This window comes from Molothrus aeneus, chromosome W (genome assembly GCF_037042795.1).
Source record: "Molothrus aeneus isolate 106 chromosome W, BPBGC_Maene_1.0, whole genome shotgun sequence".
NCBI classification, from domain to species: Eukaryota; Metazoa; Chordata; class Aves; order Passeriformes; family Icteridae; genus Molothrus; species Molothrus aeneus.
Genome location: NC_089679.1, coordinates 11,030,599 through 11,052,331, shown reverse-complemented (window position 1 = coordinate 11,052,331; position 21,733 = coordinate 11,030,599). Strand labels below are relative to the sequence as shown.

Here is a 21,733-nt window from a genome sequence, read left to right as displayed (position 1 = left end):
TGTCAGACTTTAAAAAAAGCCATAAGGGGAAAATCACTGATCTCAGCTACAAAATTTTAGTTAGAGCAACCCGTGGCCAAAGCACTTCCTGATGTAAATCCAGTCACTTCACTTGGCACTAAGCTAATTCAGGCAAGAGTTGCTTTGAATTGACTGCGTGCTGATGACATTGCCTATTGGAAAAATGCTCCTTCAGAAGCACCACAATCTTACACAGCTGTAACTTATTTATGTTAATGCCTTTAGTGCTTAAAGACTTTGGATTTGCTTGGGAATTATTTTTTATTCTTTATTCTTTGTTTAGCTTTGCAGAGCCATCACAGCTCAAAGGCACTGAAGTGATGATTTTCCTCATGTTCATCAATAGCAGTGCTCATTAGTAGTAACTTAAACCTGACCAAGATTGCTGAAGGTACAGAAGTCACACAGGTGTTCTGGGGAGAGTGGTTTTAACACCGCAGTTGTTGAAATATTATGTTAAGTGTAATTTTGTTTGTAAAAGCATTCTAGAATAACTGTTGAGGCAGGAGGAAGAAACTCATCTTGATTTTAACATTTTATTATAAAATATTGTTTGTTTAAATACCTTTTCATAGACTGTCATTTCTAAGTGCTTAAGACTGCTTAGGAGAAATTTAGGTCTATTTTAAAGAACCTTTTAAGTCAATACATCCAAAATGGGACAATACACAAATCCAAAATCCTTTGCAGTACTCATTTGCCCTGGACCCACAAACCTCTTTTCTTTATGTAGAACATAATGATTTATCTTCTTGCTGTTTGCAGGTGCTCCTGACCCAACAGCAGGTGCTAGCATAGATGATGAAAACTGCTGGCATTTGGATGAGGAACAGGTCCAAGAACAGGTTAAACTCTTCCTCTCCCAGGGTGGATATCATGGATCAGGGAAGCAACTCAATTTGCTTTTTGCAAAGGTATGTTGAGTACTCAGACTTCCCTCTTTTTTCTCCCCCCACTCCCCCATCCAGTCTGTACTTGTTCAGATCTTACTCGAAGTCCTGTTGTTCTAAAACAAGACAAAGCCCTGGGAACATGATAGCAAGTTAATAATGCAATGGGTAGCAATCTGGTGTGTCTTGATATTAGTTTAAGGATATGAAGTAGCATTTCAACTGTCTACAGCTTTGCTGTTCTCTTCCTTCCTACCCTTAAAATGTTGGAGAGACCTGTAGAAATTATGGTCTTGCAGTAGCTTGCATAATACACCTGTGGATTACTTGTGGAAGAAATGTATTTGCAGAATTGCAATGGGATACTGAAACTAAAAATTGTTAAAATTGGGAAGGCAGATTTTTTTTTCTACTTAAAAATTTCACATCAAATATATAAATTATATGTCTTATTTAACAGAGGTGGAATATTTAGCACTTCAGCATATCGTCTGTACTGTGGTTTGTTTTGGGTTTTTTTCAAGTTTATATTAAAAGACTCATTTCCTAGGTGCGAGAGATGCTGAAGATGAGAGATTCAAATGGAGCTCGCATGTTGACATTGATAACAGAACAGTTCATGGCCGACCCTCGTCTGTCGCTTTGGACACAACAAGGAACTGCAATGACTGACAAGTATAGGCAACTCTGGGATGAACTGGGTAAACGCATAGACTTCAAAATCATTTAGGTGTTCATGTGTATAATGAAGAAACAATTACATATTTGGGGTGTAAACTTACTGTGGTACTAGGTAAAGCAAGTTAGAATTTTCTTCAGGTTTGCTTGTTCAGTTAAGGTTGGATGAAATTGAATTTCTGATCTACTATATGATACAATTACAATTGGAGGAGAGAAAGCATACTACAAAACAAGTATGATTGTAACAGGTTGTAAGTACCTGAGGAACTATAAAAAGAATAAAACAAAAAGTGGAAATGTAGCTACACAACTGAGGGTAAGTATAAAAGCCACTAGAGATAAACTGAAAAGCTTAAGGAAGAAATCGATTAAAAACTAGAGAGAAATAGAAGGCAAAAAGAAAAGATTCATAAAGAGTATGAGAAGATAGCAACAAAGGAAAGCAGAAGTCCCTTACTGAGTAGGAAAGGAGATCAAGTAACAGAGGGCTATAACAACTAACACTGCTTTACAGGAAAGGTCAGTTGTGACCAGATATAACATGTACTATGGAGAGAAGAACACATGCTGGAATGGGGAAGGAATTATTTAAACTGTTAAAGTCTAAAGACACTTGCTTTAAAGTGTTCAAGAAACTCACTGAGAGAGTTTTGAACTGCTGCTTCAGAAGTTCTCAAAATCTATAGGAATTTGTGATAGAAAGGGATGTTAAAAACAACTTGAAGGTAAATGTCACCAAGATTTTAAAGGTGGGTAGGTGAGTAGAAAGGATAATATTAAGTAACCTTTCAGCATTGTTTTCTTAGATTTAAGATACTGGAACAAACCACTAACCAGTTGGTATGTAAGCATATAGAAGATAAAAGTGATTATTTTCAATACATTAGTAAATCTGTTTCCCTAAAAGATAAATCACTGAGTGTATGAGTGAAGGAATTAATGTGTATATCTTAGCTGTAGTAAAGTTTTGGATACTGTCTTGGAGGCTTTCTCAAAACAAATTGAAAAGATGCAGCTTAAATGAAATTGCCTTGTGATTCATGGATCTTGGAGTAGTTACCTGTGCTGTCATTCAATCTGGAAAGACACTTCAAGTCTAGACATATGGGAATCTGTCTTGAGATGTGTTCTGGTCAATATTGCTTTTCCTGACTTATGTGGCATGAAATATTAAAATAAATATATATACATATAAAAGCAAATCAACAAAACCAAACAAAAAGCCCAAAACAAAGAAATAAAACCCCACCAAAAAAATCCCCAAAGAACTCAAAACTTACTAAAGACACCCCTTGGGACAATATGTAAACACTGTGGAGAACAAAGCCAAATCCATAATGCTCTTGGTACATTTTAAAGGTCCAAAATCAAGCTAAATGTTGCAGTAAGGGTATAAAAATTTATCAGAAAATAAAGCCCTTTTTGTTCCAGCTGGTCCTCAGAGGGACTGGGTGCAGTTGGGCTTAGTTTCTGGTTAGAACCACTACAGTTCCTTGTAGATTTAATTCCTTTAGTCCCCCATGAGTTGCAATAGCCAATGTTTATATTTGTCCAGCTCAATTATATAACATCATTCAATTCTGGAATGCTATCAACTGGGGTGTGAAAATTCACTCCAGTACCCATTCCACCACAGTTCCAGCTATCCGGTGTTGCCATTGGTTTTCTGATTCCCTTTTAATTTGTCCCCACAGAGCCAGTGAAAGAGGTTGCTTCATCTAAAGGGGGCAAAGTGTTAATAGTCCCAGCATGTGTTGCCATTGCCAGCCCTCTATTAGTAAGTCAGTAGACTGTGTTCCATCACTGCTAACCCACATGGTGTGCCCCATAGAGGTTATACTTAGTTCTGAACAAATTATGTCAGACTCAGTATCATTGTTAGTCAAATGAGATCAAGTGTCTTTGAGTGGGGTGATATAGTTTTGACAAGTACAACCTAATCTGAAAGCTCAAACGAATGGGCCCAATCTCTGAACTTCAGTTTTATTGGAGTTGCAATTAAAAACTCCAGTACAATTCCAATTATGATATTTTTGGGCTGTTTGAGCAAGAAACATTTAAATTTGTGTCCAGAACATCAACCTGTACGGGGTCATCTGGTAATCCAATTGTTCTTTCCCAATCAATGCACCAGTTGGTAGTTGCATATAATGGCAGTCACCGCATTGTGGCCCTCCCCACCCCCATGGAATATGCATTCCCCATGGTGTATCAGCACATGTATCCTCAGGAAGACAATAAATTTTCTCAACTGAGTCACTATTAGTCTCAAATTTCAATGATGATGTTACAGTTTCATATAGTTGTATTATTGTTGGTCCACTTTAAAACATATTTTCCTTCCTCAGTTTGCCAAGTCAGATTTGTGTGATTTTTCCAAATAACCTCCCAAGTTTTAATCAAACCCATAGTGAAATTTCCCAAGTTACTGGTGAGTTGGCAGATGGAGGAAAAGGTAAACGTGATGATTTGACTAACATTATGTGTATGTCCAAAAACTTGGATTAACTGCAATGTAAGATTTCAAGCAATCCCTGACCTTCTGTCTAGTGACAGTAAGAATAATAAAGAGTGTTTTACCTGCATTATTATTCTAATTTCATTTTCCAAATTATCACCAAAACCACCACCAGTCCTTGCAGGCACTAGCTCTGTATATGACTGCTTCAGTCTACATGCCGTTCATTCTGTTAAGAAAAAAAGTGGACAGATACTCTATCTTCTTGTTAACTGGCAAGGTTAGATCATATTGAAGGTATAATCCATCCATTATCACTCACACTAGAAGGCTTTCAAGCCTTAACAAGATCTGAGTATCTCAGTTCAGTATTATTGAAAGAATGGAAGCTAAACTCCAGTGGTCTTTCTGGCCTTTGTGGTCCCTTTTGCCAAAGGTTACAATAAGAGCCATGCTCACTGAACCCCCATTCTACATGGATTGGATCAGCCAGGTGTATAAGGCCAAGCTATTGGAACAGTCTCAGCCCCTCTTATTAACAAATCTACTACATTTGTGTGCTGTTCCGTCTGTTCCCACGATTTTCCTTTTCTGAGCAGATTGTATAAGGGATGGGCAATAATAGAAAATCTAGGAATATGTTTACACCAGTAGCCTAAAGTTCCCAGAACTTCTTTACAAAAGATGAATTCTGGCTGTGCTCCATTTTTTCAGGGTGCCCATAGGAACAGAAGTGGCTCCTTTAATCCACCAGACTCCTAAGAATTTAACTTCTTGTGCTGGCCCTTGGCATTTGGATTCCAGAACTTCCAATCCCAATTCAATTAGTGTTTCATGAATGTTTTTCATTGTGTCTTTTACACTTTCTTGATAATCTCCCCCTATTAGGTTGTCATCAATATATTGATATCATGTAATGTCAGGTAGAATAGGAATCTCTACTAAGACCTTAGCCAAGGCATTGTGAGAAATAGCGAGAGAATGTTTATATCCTTGTGAAAGTGTATTGGATTCCCCTCAGTGTAAAGGCAAACTGTGCTTTATCCTGTTCAAGGAGGGGAATCATGAAAAAGATGTCCTTAACATCGAGGGCAGCCATCTAAGCATGAGCAGCACCCAGTAGCAGTGTCACTATCTAGACAATGTTTGGAACTGCAGCAGTTAGAGGAGCAGTATTAGCAGTTAACTGTCAATATACCATGAAATGCCAGCGCCAGGTCAGTTTCTTTACTGGCCACACCAGTGAATTATAAAGCAAATGAGTCCTTGTAATGATGCCTCTTTTTTTTTCAAAATCTGTCACTAATTTATCAATTCCCATAAGTGCTGCTGTTGGTAGGGGGTACTGTTTTGGATTAGTAAATTTAGAAGGCAGCAATGGTATCGATGTCCCTAATGAATTGATAAAAATTTCCAAGCTTGAATCATCCCACATTCTTTCAGATTCTATTTGTATTCCCAGCAACCCAGTGCCTTCCATTGCGAAGCTCCACAGAGTTCCATCTGGGAGTTTCCAGGTTTGCCCATAAAGTAAATCAAATCCTAAAAGTTTTAGTTGGGCAGCCCCCACAAGCACTTCAACCTTAGTAAATTGTTTTTCCCCCAGGAGCCAGATGGAAATTTTTGCTGTTGGACATTCCTTTATTATACCATCAGTTCTGGTAAAATTTTTATGGTCACTGGGTATAATTTCCAAAACATTTGCTACTTCCTTTGTAATCACTGATATTTGGGTCCCTGTGTCAATTAGAAATTCAACCATAATTTTTCACGGTCTGACTAGAATATCAATAGAAGGTTCCTGGTATTTGCCTTGGAGCGACTGTACCGCTAATACCCACCAAGCAGGCTCAGGAGCTTTAACAATGGTTATCTGATGTGGAGGCCCTGACCCATCCTGTCCAGCATCCATAATTCACTATTTCCTGCCCAAATCCACTCTAGGTAGCTAAATGTATCATCTGCACCCAGCCCCCTGGATGCCCAGGAACTGTGGCATTTTGGACATAAATCTGCTGCATTTCATCCTGAAAGTTTGCTACAAAAGTCTTGAGACTGTTTGAAAAACCCAGAATAAGATGGATTAATCTGGCTGAATTGATAGGGGCTAACATAAGAGACTTTCTAAGCCTGTCTCTCTCATACATAGTCTGTATACAAACTGCTTCCTGCACAGAAGTTGCAAGATCAGAGAATCAAGCAGTTTTAATAGCCAGTGGATCTCCCCTATCCTGCAGATCTATCCCTCCTGCCCAATATACCACCTGTGCAGTTAAAGAATATCATGATCTCTGGGAGTGGTGGTTAAAAACATGCCAGGACCCCAATGGTTTCCCGCTTCTTCCTCACTTGATAAAATCCAATCCCCATTGGTCAGAGAGACTCATCACACATATTCCATTTTGGAGAGGGTGATTGGCTCATCAGCGGTTCTATTTTTTTTCCTTGCAGATATTTTTCCTGTTTTTCTACTGCATGCAATTCAGTTTTCAAGTCTCCAGTTTCCACCAAAAGGGAGTCTATGCAAATTTCCTTTTTTTCCCCTCCAATTCCTTTTTCAAAGGCAAATAATGCTTTTAGCAGATTGTTTTCAAGTTGAATCACTGCATATACCACACTTGGAATTTTTTTGGATGGCAAGGATTCTTTAGCCTCTTCTTGTGCATAGGATAGACAAGTACCTAATGCAGCACAGATAATTCCCTTTCCCGGCTTTTAGTTTCTGTTCTGTTAAACACTGCTCAATACACATTATTATCATAACTTTCAAAACTTTTAACCCAGTCTTTCCTAGCTTATGAGGGTGCACACTTACATTTCTGTAGCACTTTATCCATGGCAATCCAGCCAACTACACCAATTTTCTGTTGGATTAAGGGTATAAAAATTTGGCAGAAAATAACCCCCCTTGTATTCCAGCTGGTCCTCAGAGATCAGAGGGGCTGGGTGCAGCTGGACTTAATTTCTGATTAGAATGAATTTGGCTCTTTAAGTCTGGTTGAGTTCAATAGGAACTTGCATGAGCACAGATGCACAAATAATACATTTTACCAGGCCCGTACTACAGGTCTGGTCACATACTATAAATTTTTGGCCCATCCCAATGGGATAGAACAATCGCATGTTATAGGTGGTGTTTGGTGATGTCAGTCATACACGTATTACGTCTCATGCTAGTCCTCATTTGCACTCCAAGGGGTATGAAAGATAATATGCAAATGGGGCTTAATGAGGGTCTCGGTTACCTTTGGTCAAAATTTATAGTTGGCAAGAGAGGTACAATAAACACTTTGGTCCTCCTCCACATGCTGAGGCAGCAGTGAAGGCTGTCTGACCTTCATCAGAGGGTCTTTGTGCACATTCTTATCTCTTCAATTAGGCTGTTTTTTTTTGCAGTGAAGGGAGTGCAACTATTGGCAAGTACAGAATTGTGGATGCTTTTCTGTGTCTCACTGAAACAGCATTGGGCTGTGATGCCTCTGCTTCACTCCAGAGATCCTTCAGTTGTTAGGCCTTGCTCAAGTCAGGTGCAAGATTAGCAAGTGGTCCAGCTCATGTTGAGACCAGACTCATCAATTCTTCACTGACTTAAAAAAACACTGTAAAAATTGACAAGGGCAGTCGCTTGGTGATCCTCTAGCTAGCCCTCACCTCCTGGCCTGTGCTAAGAGTGGCTTCCCCCTATCCACCCCTTGGGTCGGTCTGGGTGGCAGTAGAGCAGGGCTGCCTAATTCCCAGAGGCAGCAAAGCTGCTCTGTGCGGCTGTTGATAGGAATCCTGAGTTGAGGAAGCCAGAACAAAGGAGACAAGAGGGGGCCACTTGTATAAGTTCTCAAGAGGGTTTAATCTCCGAGAGGGTCTGGGGAAAAGTGACAAACCTCCAACAGGGTAACAGCAGCTTAAGAACAGGGGAGGGTACTAGGGGAGGATAACCAATAGTAGAACAGCAGGGGAGGAACGTAGGGCGGGGATCAGATTCTAGGTAACCAATAGGGGATAACATGGGAGGGGATCAGGCTTGGCACACCAATGGAACTTTGAGGGAAGGGTGATAGAGAAAGGGGTGGGGTTACATTTGGTGAACAAGGGAAGAGAGCAGTACTTCCAGGATTGGCAGGGAAGGGTCTGGAAATCAGGGAGGTGCAAGGGAGATTGACATGGGGACTGACATAAGATTAGGCGGGAAAATAGTAGCAAACAACTTCAGGGCAAAACCATTGGGGAAACCAAAGGGGGTACATGGAACAAACAATTATAAATTCACAATAAGGAACACCTTAAGATTACAACAGAAAAACAATCTACCACATCTCCTCCTTTTTTGTTTAGTTTTTTGAAATGAAACTGGGAGGGGTACTAAACTAATCTTTTAAACTTTAGTTCCTTTGGGTGCATCTCCTTCCCACCATTCTTGCTCTTGGGTGGTGGCTGCCACCACAATTTGGGATGAAGGTGATTTGCTGGTGCTTTTGGTTATCATCCTCCTCAGTACACTGAAGACTCCCAAAATCAGAAAAAATATGAGAATGAAATCGGTAATGTCTTTTATAATGGAAGTCACCCATCCCGACATTTCCCAGCCCTTAAAAATGTTCTGAAACCAGTCCTCAGTTTCTTGCTTCATGTTGCTGATCATGTTTTTTATCTCATTAATTGAGGCGTGGATGCTTTGACTCTTACTAGATAGGTTGAAACAACAAAGTCCCTCAAATTCTTGGTACCCATGCCCATGTGCCAACAGCAAGAAATCAATGGCAGCCCTGTTTTGGAGAGTCGCTTTCCTGGTTATTTTTTCATCTTCTAGGAGGTTACTGAGGGCAGTAGATGTTAGATTTGCCTGCTTCATAACCCAACATTCAAGGTTTCCCAATTCGCTCAAAGCTTTGGCTGCTGCCACCCAGGGGAGGAAGACGGTGACAGCAACACGTTTAGATTTGGCCCAATGGTAAATTTCAGCATTGCAATGTTCATCAAATTGGTTTGCATTCCTTTTTTGAATTTTGATTCTATTTTGGTTGTTCCAAATTGAAATTTAGGTCATGGTGGGGGAAGCAAAGGACAGCAGCCCTAGCGTGCATGGACCTCCGAGAATCAAACTGAATGCAAAATAAAGCTTTGGCCGAACCTAAAATTTCAAATTCTTGGGGCTCTTTATCATCGTAGGGCAGGTTGTAAACCCATTTCCTCCGCAGGACTAAGGGATTGATCACAGGAGTTTTAGCGTAGTTGACCATACCTCAATAGTGGTAAATTTCAACCCAGGTATCAGGCGGATTTTTGTTGGTTTCATTTTGAATTCTCCTTAGGGAAATAGGGTACTCTTCTAATTTGAACAGAATCTCCACCAGGCAAGTCGACATGGGGTTATCTGCTGCAGCTGTTGACAAACACAGATGATCTTGGTTGAGGGCATGGGCTAGGGTCACCCAAATGTTCTTTCTGGGTTGAGGGATGATCCACGCCTCACAGGACTGGAAACACAGGGCAAGGAACCACAGATGTTGATACTTCATGGTTGGCCGGGAGGATGCCTAAAAAGGAAGATGAAAACAGCACAAGATGAAACGTAACTCAGGTGAAGCAGGGGGTTTAGGGGGTCCCGCTTCCTTTACAGCGTTGTCTATTTGAAGCAACTGCAGAATTAGTTGGATTATTTGGAGGAATCGGAGAGGTTATTTTTGACTGGTCCTTTTTCCTCGATGGAATATAAGGCTTGACCCATTTTCGAGGGATCCACCTCACCCCGGAGGTCGTGGATACACATGCGTACCCATGACCCCAGGTTACCAATTTATATGGTCCTTGAATTTCCCCGGAGTCTGGATCCCTAATCATAACTGGCGGTCTTTCCTCAGGCTGGAACTGCTGGTGCTGCTAAAAGTGCTTGACAACTGGCGGGTTGAGGTCTTCAAAAGTGCAATTAAGAAAGTTAATCGTAAATAGTGCTTTGCACAGTCTTTGTGGTGGAAAGGTGGCCTGAACATCTTCCCTCTGATGGTTGAGGACCTTTTTAAGTGTTTGATGAGTCCTTTCTATTACTGCCTGGCTGGTGGGGGAGTGTGGTTATACCCTTCTGATGTTCAACCCCCCATTCCTGTAAAAAGTCACTGAACGCCTTAGAAGTATAGGCTGGGCCATTATCGGTTTTGATGATTTTGGGGATTCCTAAAGTGGCAAAGGCCTGCACTAGATGTTTTTGTGTGTCTGAGGCCTTTTCACCTGCGTGGGCCAAGGCATAGACTACTCCCAAGAAGGTATCAATGGAGACATGGACATATTTTAATTTTCCAAATTCTTGTATGTGGGTAACATCTGTCTGCCACACCTCACAACTGTGGAGTCCTCTTGGGTTCACTCCTGAGCCCAACGATGGTAGAGAGGACTCTTGACAGTTCAGGCATGTGGCCACAATTGCCTTGGCCTGATCTTGCCTTTGATGGAACTGACGGATCAGACCAGGAACATTCTGATGAAACTGCTGATGACTAATTTTGGCCTGTTGGAAGATGTTAGGTTGGCCAGCCAGCTGTAGTGGAGCGGCTAGGGCATCTGCTCTGCTATTTCCTTCTGTTATAAACTCAGGGAGGTCAGTGTGTGACCTCACATGCATCACGAGAAATGGTTGCTCTTGGTGGGAAACCAGATGGATAAGTTTGAGAGCAATCTAAAGACAGCCGGGTTAGAGACTTCTTTTAAAATGGCATTCTCTGCTCTGGACACTATAGCAGCAACATAGGCTGAATCAATGATAATATTAATGGGTTCTGAGAATCTCTCAAAAGCCCTGACGACTGTGTCCAACTCAGCCACTTGAGGGGAGCCCTCAACCATCTTAACATGGGCTTCCCACTGCTGAGTTTGAGGATCTTTCCAAGTCACTACAGACTTGCGGGACCCTCTGGACACGTTGGTGAAAACTGTCAGGGCTTTGAGTGGTCAACAACTTTGTTTCTCTTTTGGGATCAGATTAAATTCTGTATTAAATAATTTGTGGCCAGGATGATGAATTGAAATTTTCCCTGGATAGCTATCCAGAGCGAACTGCAGGTTCTCATTATCTCAGAGCAACTGCTCCAAAGTCTATTTGGTTAATCTCCCGGTTGATATTTTGATGGGAATGTGAATTCATGTGAAATCACATCCTGCCAGCAGTCGCATCCGGACCCTAGCCTTACTGATCAGCTGGGACATCAGCTCTTGCGGCCGAGTGATACTTTTGGACAGGTGATGACAAGGAACACCCACTCTATGATTAAGAGGGGATCCTTTTGGTCCCTGTCCCACTGGAAAATGAGCCCGTGGAGGTGCGGCAACTTACCTAAGATGATGAAGTTAAAAGGGAGTTCAAGCCGGCAACTGTGGGCCTGCCGGTCTGCCAATGCTGATTGCACCTTCTTGAGAGCTAGTCGAGCCTCCTGTGTCAGGACCCTCAGAGAGTCCATCTCTTCACTCCCCTTTAACAAGTTGAAGAGAGGAGATAGATCCTCCATGGTAAGCCCCAGCCAGGGCCTGACCCAGTTCATTGACCCACACAGTTGATGAAGATCCCGTAGGATCTCGGGCTTGTCACTGATGGCAATCTTTTGCGAGGTGATGGTCTGGTTGGCTATTTCAAGTCCCAGATACTTCCAAGGCAGCAGCTTCCGTACCTGCTGCAGCTCAAATCCGGCCTCCAACAGGGCAGTAATAGTGTCCTTAAGCACCAAGCTGAGTAAATTGTTGTTGGGGGCACACACAGGCACGTCATCCATATAATGTAAAATAACGCATTCCCCTGCTTTGGCGCGCACTGGGGACAGAATCCGAGCAACGTACCGCTGGCAAATGGTGGGACTATTTTTCATTTCATTGTGGAAGAACATGCCAGTGGTAGCTCTTCATGGAAGCTTCTCTATTGATGGAAGGTACAGAGAAGGCAAAACGTGGAGCATCGGCTGGGTGCAGGGGAATTTGAAAGAAACAATCTTTGATGTCTATCACTGCCAATTTCCAATCTTGGGGGAGCATTGACGGGAACGTCATCCCTAGTTGGAGAGACCCCATGTCCTCGATCACATCATTTATTCTTCACAAATCATGGAGGAGACGCCACTTGGCCTTCCCCGGCTTTCTGATGACAAACACTGGGAAATTCCAAGGGCTATTTGTTTCTTTGATGTTTCCTCTTGCCAATTGGTCCTCCACTATTTGGGTGAGCACACTTAATTTTTGTTTGTTTAGCGGCCACCGTTCTACCCAGACAGGTGTATCAGTTAGCCAATTCAATTTCTGGATAGGGCGCTCCTCAGTGACCGCTATTAAGAATCCTGGGGAGCCTTTGGGATTTCAAGTTTGGCTCCCCATTGGGACATGGTGTCTCTCCCCCATAGGGTGAACTTGGAATTTAAAACAAATGGGCGTATAGAAGCCAATTGTCCATTCGGTCCCTCAATTTGTACAATGCTCTTTGATCTTTTTGCCAATTGAGTCCCCCCGACACCTAAAACCTTACTCGACATGTTTTGCAGCTCCCATTGGGACGGTCATTTGTGTGGGGGAATGACTGTCACATCTGCCCCTGTGTCCATCATCCCTTGTAATTGGATGGAATGCCCCCCGCATTTAAGGCCACACCAAACAAAGGGCTTGTCCTCTCCTACAATCTTGGTGAAATAAACAGAAAGGTCCAGGTCATCGAAGAGGGCATGTGACATTGGAATGGCCTGAGCGATGACCTGGCCCTTTGGTAGGAAGAGGGGGGGATGGGCACAGCGTGCCATGAGAACAATTTGCCCCGGGTCAGGTGATAGAACCCTTGGAGCGATCTCGATCTTGGGGGGGGGGGTGTACTTGGTGTCCCCAACGACAAGGTACTGACTGGGACTGACATAAGATTAGGCAGGAAAATAGTAGTAAACAACTTCAGGGCAAAACCACTGGGGAAACCGAACAGGGTACATGGAACAAACCATTATAAACTCACAATAATGAACACCTTAAGATTACAACAGAAAAACAATCTACCACAAAAAAATCTTATAATTTAACACACAAAATGAAATTGAATCCAAGCAAGAATAACATGCTTTATTTAGAAAGGAAAAGTCAAAAGCAAAATTCAAGTTTTCCCCTGTTAAAGGTTAAAGATGAGAATGATTGATTGCATGTTGTCTGGTGGGGCTAAGACTTGGTATAACCTGTTTAGCATAAATTATGTTTATTTAAAATGAAGGATTAGACTAATAAAACAGTAGCTGTCTATGGTTTATATAATAGAATTTTGTGATGGAAAGCCTTATTGTCAGAGTAGGCAAAGCTCTGTCAGAGAGTGTAGATATAATTACTTTGCCTTCAAGCATATAAACCCTTTTAGTATGTAATTTTTAGGATACCTTGGTTTTCTGGGAAATAATGCTTTTTGCCAAGTTGGACATGTACACAGCAAAATTTTATCTCATCATAATGAAAACCAGAGCATCTTATGCTTCATTGCCATTGTTTATGTGGGTTGAGCTGGTAGGTGGTGGGAGAGGTAGAAATGTGTTGTCCATCTGTTACCTGTAGCAGTCTTACCACATGCTTAAAATAAATATAAAAGCTTTTGTTAAATTTTTAGCAGCTCCTCTTCTTGTTTCATCAGTTCCATACTGTCATTTTCTTGACAGCACCTATCTGAAGGTGGAATCTCTCTGCCTGAAGCATCAAATAAGCAATACTTTAGATTAATCTAATTTATTAGTTTGCCTCTGTTTAATCAGAATTGTAGTTGCCACTCCCAAAAAGCTGCCATGCAACCTGCAGCCTCAACACTTTCTCAGCTGTTTTATTTGCAGTCTGAGGCCGACCTTGTTGTTTCAGTCCTGAACTGCTCTTCCCCCTCTAACAGTATCGAAATATGTACCTTGGTTTCAATTGCAATGTATTTCAATCACTTCAGGTGTGCAGTAGGCTAAAGGTAGAAATAAACTTGGTTCTTCCACCTCCAGCTTGTGTTTATGTTGCTAACCTCTCCATTTCTTCCCCACACAAGTGCTTCCTTCCACTGGTGCTTAACAAGTTCCCTGAAAATTTCTGTTAATTGGATGAATCTTTCCAACTCGAAACCTACCTTGTGTGAAAATTAGAAGCTGCTGCCATGTTTTGGCCAGGATTTTACTTTGAGTTTCATTCTAGTTAAACACATTTCTTTATTAAGGTGAAACATGTATGTGAATCTGTAAAAGTTGAAGGAAGTTTTAAGGGAGACCAGAGTTAGTTACGATAGCTAATGACAGACGGAAGAGCAGGATGTCCCTGATGACCCTTGATCTATGTTAGCAGTGGCAGAGAACTCAGACACTGGGTTTAAGGGGGCAATGGTATCACTATGTTCTAAAATAATGTTGGTTTCCTATCTTGTAATCTTCTAAGATGTTGGAGAAACATCAATAAAGGGAGTGGACCAGTCCTTTGCATATTCAATTTTTTTTATTATCTGTTCTGAGTAATTTGGAGTGGCATATATGTATCTTGTTTTTTTTAAAAAAAAAAAAAAAGATCTCATTTATTTCACAGATGGGTAGCATTGTAGTTATAGAGATTTTTAGGACCAGTAAAGTATGTAAATATAGATTCTGCTTAATAAAGGCTGTCTTTCTTGCACTGCTATACTGTCTACCAATGTCTAGGCATATAGCCACTCTCCGTTCTATTTTGGCATAGGTTTTTAAACTTACTTAAATAACTTCAGTTTTGCTCCTTGACTGGGTCACCTGAGCCTTTTATTAGAACTTAACTGATGCTTCCTGCCTGACATTGGGCATTGGCCAAGAATACCAGAAAGACACATTGGGCTCTGATCAGAGTTTCTGCTGAAGTTTATGGTAAATTGTGTTGACTTCAGTAGACGTCAAATTAGGTCAGTCAGTTAACCTTCTTTGTACTCCAAAGGGGGGAAAATGGTCCATGCAATCTTACTACATTAATAGTCATCCATCAAAAATTAAGTAAAAGTTACTTGTTCTCTATGAAAATGAAAAACATTTCTTAATAAAAGGGAAAAATTGACTTTGTGCCTAGCCCAGGGATCATGATGACTGCAAGCCTCTGCTTTGCAAGTAAATGTTGAGCACTGCCAGATGCCAGACTTTGAGAAGAAGCTGAGTTGTGTTGGCAAATGGCATCTGCAAGCTAATTGGTGTTTTCTGCAAGCTTCTGGTTGTGAAATGAAATTAGAAGCCCTTTAGCTACATGGATAATACAGGACCTGAATACAAATGTCATATGTGACCTTCAGGACTGACAGTGAAACAATAGTGTTCCCACTTGAACAGCCATTACAGATCATTTAAATATGGGGATTACATTTAAACTAAAAGCCCCATTTGCCCTTTACTGCAATTTAAATGTCATTTTAGCAAAAGCTAAGGGACAAATTAAATGAGAAAAATGTCGATATTTTTAAAGCTGTAATGCAAAACAACCTTCAACTGCTTTTCATGTGCCACAAAGGAATCATATTTGTCAACCCTAAACCAAGCCTTAATTGGAGCACCTATTGTTATCAAAGCAGGGCTGCTCTGTCAAACTAAATCTGAGATGATTAACCTGATGAAAATAATCAAGTAGAAGAATCTAAGATAAGTATCTACTACTTGGTGGAGTGAGACTGTCAAACAGCCTGTCAACACATAGATTAGAGGATCAGATTTTTTTTCTGAACTACCATTTTCAATATCTTTATCTTCTTGCTTGCCTTTGAGATGAAGAAATTTCACATTATTTGCATATTTCAAAACAAACATTTCTGGTAGATTTCCTCCATTTATATATTTAAGAACAAACTTGACTTTTAAAGTGTAAAGGGGTTGACTCATTGAGTAGTATGCCTTCAGGTCAGTTTAGCAGCTTATCTGCCAAATCTTTGCCTCACTACCAGGATGTTGATTTGAGGTTGGTGTGCCAGATGGGTTTTAGCTTAATTCAACACCAAAAAACAGCCCATGATGCCCCTCTCAGCCCATCACTGATAGCTTACAAAATAGGGCATTGTTCGAGTTGTTTGACCACATTCCAGGGCTGGGCATCCTGCAACAACTTCTCATCATCCAGCTACTTCCCAAGAAGTAGGGTTTCAGTACATGTACTGGTTGCTCCGGAAGACAAATGTCAGAATACCAAATACCCCACCCTTCCTCCTTATTTCTCTTAGCTTTTATATCTGAGCAGAAGTTATATGGTATGGAATACCCCTCTGGTTAATTTGTGTCAGCTGTCCTGGCTATGTCCTCTCCCAAGATCTTGCCCACCCCCAGCCTACTGGCCTTTGGAGGTGAGGGGATGTTGGAGAGACAGCATTGATGCTGTGCCAGCGCTGCTCAGCAACAGCTAAAACACTGGTGTGTTCTCAAAACCTATCTGGCTCCCAATGCAAAGCACAGCGCTGGGAGGGCTGCTATGGGGGAAGTTAACTCCATCCCAGACAGACCCAATACATGGGAAAGAGGGTATATCCAGAGAGCTCTTGCAAGGGAGGGTTGTGGATAAAATTGGCAAACTTGTTCTCGGTTTTCCTCGTGATGATCCTAATCTCTGGTGGTTCTTGCATTCCATGAATTTGAGGAGAGTTTAAAAGATATTCTGTACTTCCAGCTGGGTACTCTCCACATTTTAATGCATAAATTTCTGTCTATCTCAATCACTTAATTGTATCTAAAGTTTTTAAGTGTAGAAACGTCTCATGATATTGCTATGAGCCTCATTCATGAGATAAAGCTTTTCTGGATGATGTCTTTACAATGCTTTTTTTATGCATACTAAATGGCTTGTTCCCAAAGATATTTCCTGAGTGAAATAATATATCTTTGCTTTAGTAGTTCTATTACTAGTTTTTCACTAGCACTTTGCCCTACTGTGGGCTGCTTTTTAACTGTTAGAACAGCCTGATGATTTAATTTGAATTCACATTTGCTAATATTTTGACTTTTTCTGAGTTAGGAATATATTTTTGGGTTAAAATTTATAGCTAAAATATCATTTTACAAGGTCATTCATGTAGAGAAATAGCACAATATTTTTCCTAAAGGATCATGCCTAAATTTCTAATAGTAATGTGAGAAACGATCACTCACTTTTAAAAATTTTAAAGGTTTATTAAACCTTTACAAAAAATACAACAAAAGGACTAAATAAGGAAAACTAACAGCGCTGGGAGCCTGGCCGGGCCGGGCCGGGCCGGGCCGGGCCAGGCCGGGCCGGGCCGGGCCTAGCCTAGCCTAGCCTAGCCTAGCCTAGCCTGTCTCTGCCCTTGCCCATCCCGACCCTGTGACTGCCTGCCACACGGCTCACCCACAAAATGTCTGTTCTGCCTTTGTTGCCAGTATGCCCCTAGAGAAATTCCATCCCTATGTCAGCTTTGGTGACTACTTCAAGGCTGCCATGAAAAAGAACCACTTAAGTTAAGCATTCATTACAGGTTTTGTGTTCTAATATAATTTTTTTGGAGCTGCATACTTTATACAATCCCATTTTAGAATCCACTATGCAGTAGAAACAGTCACTTTTCCTCATATTTTAAGGTCTTTCAAAAACGATAAAGCAAGGCTCTAATTTTGAAATTTGAGTGCCATATTTACTTGATTTCTTTGAGTATCTGAAGTTGTAATTGAATCATGTTCTGTTTTAAAGCTAAGGAGAGTAAAAATGCTCTGAACCTTCAAATTTCAAAATTTAGATTATTTAGTTGAACATATTACATTTCTGGTCTTGAAGCGAAAGGTCTAGGAATACTCGTGTTTCAAAGGAGGTGTGATGCACCATGCTTTGCACCATTTCTATTGATCTTTCATTGTGGGACTTATGGGTGGAGTGATCTCTTGCACATACTTGTGTCTATAACTGTGTCGTATCCAGTAAACTGTCTTTGCTTAATTGATAGTCTTTTTATCATTATAGGTTTTCTTAGTCTTAGCTGCCATGATGTGGTTGCCATACAGTTACATGACACATTTGCCTTGAGTTCATGTACTTAAAGTAACATCTCTTTCACAGAATAAGTTGTTAATATATGACAGTGTATTTGAATTATTTATGCTACTGGAGGCACTAAATTAGCAGTACTTCTAAGTTTACATCTCAAGACAGTTATGCTGCTCTAAGGCCTGAGTTATGGATGACAATTTGAAGAAATTGCTGTCACTGCCATGGAGTGTCTCAGTTGTTGCCAAATACATTTCCCCAGTAAATGAGGTCAGGCTGTTATTGTGTAAAGACGGGTTCTGTACTTTTTTTTGTTTGTTTTTGAGGATCATTTCCTTCCTCCTTCATTACAAACAATAGAAGGTTATTGGTATATGTCATAATGGTATTTGATATTGTGTATATGAGGTTGCAATATGACAGTAAGTGGGAGCTGTTTTCAAAGATGGTATTCTTTCCTGTAGTTAAACTGCTTTTATTGGCTATGAGGAATAATGATGAAAGTAATTAACTTTCATCTATAAGCATCGATTGAGGGGTTAGGGTTTAGGAAGTTGTTTTTAATGCCATGCAGAAAGCTTGGGTTTCCATTTAATTGAGTTGGATGGAAAGTACTTCCATAGTAGGAGCCAAATTTCTTCAAGTTACCCACATAAAACATTTTTTGGAGTTTTTATTCCCTGTTGAACTGATTTACTTACAAATGTTCTAAAATATTCTAAAAATTGTTCTGTATTGGAGCTGGTATAAAACTTATTGTGTCCCTAACTGTAGTCATGACTTACAACTTTAAGGTCAGAGTTTTACTGTGAGCCCAAACTGGTACTTAGCTTTTTTGGTTTTACTTTCTCTATTTTTAATACTTCAATAACATTAAGCTGCTATTTAATTTTTTTATATTGCTTCTAGTAAATATCAGAGCTAAGGAGAAGTAATAGCTTGATGGAGAAGAATTACTGAATCTTCACTAATTTCTGCATTCCAGCAATCTGGAATTTTTCAGTTTTCTGTCTTGAATGGATACTGGAAAAATAACTGAAGAATTTTAAAAGTAATTTAAAGTGAGAAATGCAAGAATCTTGATCTGGTCAGGCCTGTCATGCAAGACAAAGGAGGATGATCTCCTTCATGATTTAAGAGACCTACACACACTAAAACTTGATAATGAAGACCCTTCTACCATTCAAACAAAAGGCATCTGAGTATTATAATTGGAGCTGGACAAATTTAACTAGAAAACTAGAAATAAGCTTAGAATTTTGAAGTTGTGGTAGCCAGGCAGTAGATCAGCTAACCAGCTGTGCTAGTTTATCACATTGGAAATCTTAAATTTTTAAGTATGCTGTTTTTTGTAAAAACTCGACCATGACTTTTGGACTTGAAGGTAAAATTAACTCAGGAAATCTTAGAGTATGAAGGAATTCATACTAGACAATTAGAATGTGTTCTTCTAGCCATTTATAGTGCGTTATTTACTTTCTGTGAACATGGTTGTGTTCATCATACATTTTTCCTGACCTTTTCCACTGTAAAAGGGAGCTTTGCACTTGCTCCACTCTTTTAAAAAATGAGATGTGCTTTCATCCCTTTCTTTTATGAATATCTTGTTTTGTTTGACAAACGTCTCAAACTTGTCCAGTTTTGCATCTTCCTAAAAGGATTAACTGAGTAATTCATCTCTATGATAGATTTAGATAAAGTGTATTTATACTTAGTAGTGACATTGACTTTTATTCAAAAATAGACTGTGTATTTTCAGTTCAAATATTTGATAAAGTGTCTAGTCTCTGTTTTGAGCAGGTGCATACTTTGTGTTCACTGCCTAGCTGTAAATGCTGGCAACTACTTAAAATTGTGAAGAATTGTGTTGTTATTCATAGAGGAGTTTTTATGTACTATTTGTGCTAGTATTAGCAGTGTTTTCACCTTCAATTGACTGTTAATGAGCAAATGAATGGTTTTGTGGATATTAGAGAAGTTAATCAGTGATTTCGCAAGTAATTCGCAAGTGCTTTATACTTTCCCCTAGCTTTATAAACTAATAGCCCATGCCTTGCTATGGTGATTAGGTTATAGGGTATTATAAGTGCATAGAGGGGCATCTAATTGACATGTGACAGATATCTAAGTGCTCTCTTAGGGGATTGTAGTTTCAGGCTATGATACTGAAAACTACACCTTTCAAGCAAATTTCTCTTCTATGAAACCCTTTAGTCAAATGGCAGTGTCCACAAAGATGCAGCTGTTTTTAAAACAAACTGAAAAAGGCATAACCCAGAAAAATGGGCTCACGCAAAACATCAGAAGTGCTTTGTTAGTTCCTTTTTTCATTGTGCTGAATGCTGAAAATTCAGGCAGATGGGAGCAGGAGTTTTTCATTACTTCACACACACAGATGGAGCAAGTAGTTAATGATCATTTAGAATAGAATCTCAAAATGCAAAATACCTGTTTTCTTTCAGCTGAATACAAATGTGCCTTTAATCCTTGGAGCAGATGTAGGCAGCAAGAGACAAAGAGAAATTTAAGGAATTACACACTATTTTTGTTCCTGGTTTACGCCATCACTCCTAATGCACATTTGAATTTTAGTGTGCAGAAGGGCAATGATTCCCTCTTGTCATCAGTGCTGCAGGTAGTCTATTGCATTAATCAGCCAGATAGTGTGAAATGCATGGGGAGTGATTATACTATCATACACAATACAATCAGCATGAAGCACTTGTCAAGACCAATACATGAAAGTTTAATTCAGTAATAGAATGAATTGAGCAAAATGAAACATTCTGTTCTCAAAAAAACCCTCAGCACCCATAACAAACCTTTTTTTTCTGAAGACTGCATAGAGAAACCAGAGTGCATTAAGGTATTCTTTTTATGAATAAAATTGCAACTTGTATCCAATTGAATGCCAAGAGTACTTTTCCTTGGGACTCCAGGGACTTGTCCAGGAGCACAGGTGGTGTTTTCCTCAATTCCTTCAGTAGCAGGGAAGAATGCTGAAAGGAACAGGAAAATACACCTGATCAACACGTGGCTTAAAGACTGGTGCCATCTGTGGAATTTTGGCTTTTTCAGTCATGGGGTGGTTTATACAGCATCAGGCCTGCTGGAGACATGAGTTTTGCCTGTCTGAAAGGGGGAAAAGAATTCTAGCCTATGAGTTGGCAGGGCTGATTGAAAGGGCTTTAAACTAGGTTTGAAGGAGGAAGGGGATAAGACCAGGCTTGCTGGAGATGAGCCTGGGGGTGGCAGGCCAGTGTTGGGGATGAAATCAATAGCCCAGCTCAAGTGCATTTATGCCAATGCAACAGTGTGGGTAACAAACGAGAGGAACCGGCAGCCACTGTGCAGCAGGAAAGCTCTGACATAGTCATCATCACAGAAATGTGGTGGGATGACTCGCATGACTAGAGTGATGTTGTTAAGGAATATATTTAGTGCAGGTAGCTTGGTTTGCAGCTGCAGTTCAAGCTGCAGGTTTGATGGTGATTGATAAAGAGACAGGGCATCACTTGGGCCGTATGCAAGAAGAAGCTGTTTATTCTTTGTGTAGCAGGGTTTATATATTTTTACAGCATCAGCTAAAATTTTCCACTACTAAACAATAACTACATCACTCATGTCACTTGACTATGTTGCTTAACCACAGTTCTGCAGGTGCAGTTCTACCCGGCTACTCTAAAACAAAGAAAAACATTCCTTTTTGCTTCCCCCCTTACACTCCTATTCAATATCACATTCCTTT

The 21,733-nt window shown here is 40.3% G+C and overlaps 1 protein-coding gene across 1 annotated transcript in view; it reads left to right on the top strand.

The window, feature by feature from the left end:
• Positions 1-21,733, top strand: part of LOC136568514 (zinc finger SWIM domain-containing protein 6-like) — a 281,712-nt gene that overhangs the window by 180,484 nt on the left and 79,495 nt on the right. The window contains exons 3-4 of the mRNA XM_066568521.1: positions 787-935; positions 1,462-1,612. Of these exons, the coding sequence (XP_066424618.1) occupies positions 787-935; positions 1,462-1,612 (300 nt within the window). The remainder of the gene's footprint in view (positions 1-786; positions 936-1,461; positions 1,613-21,733) is intronic.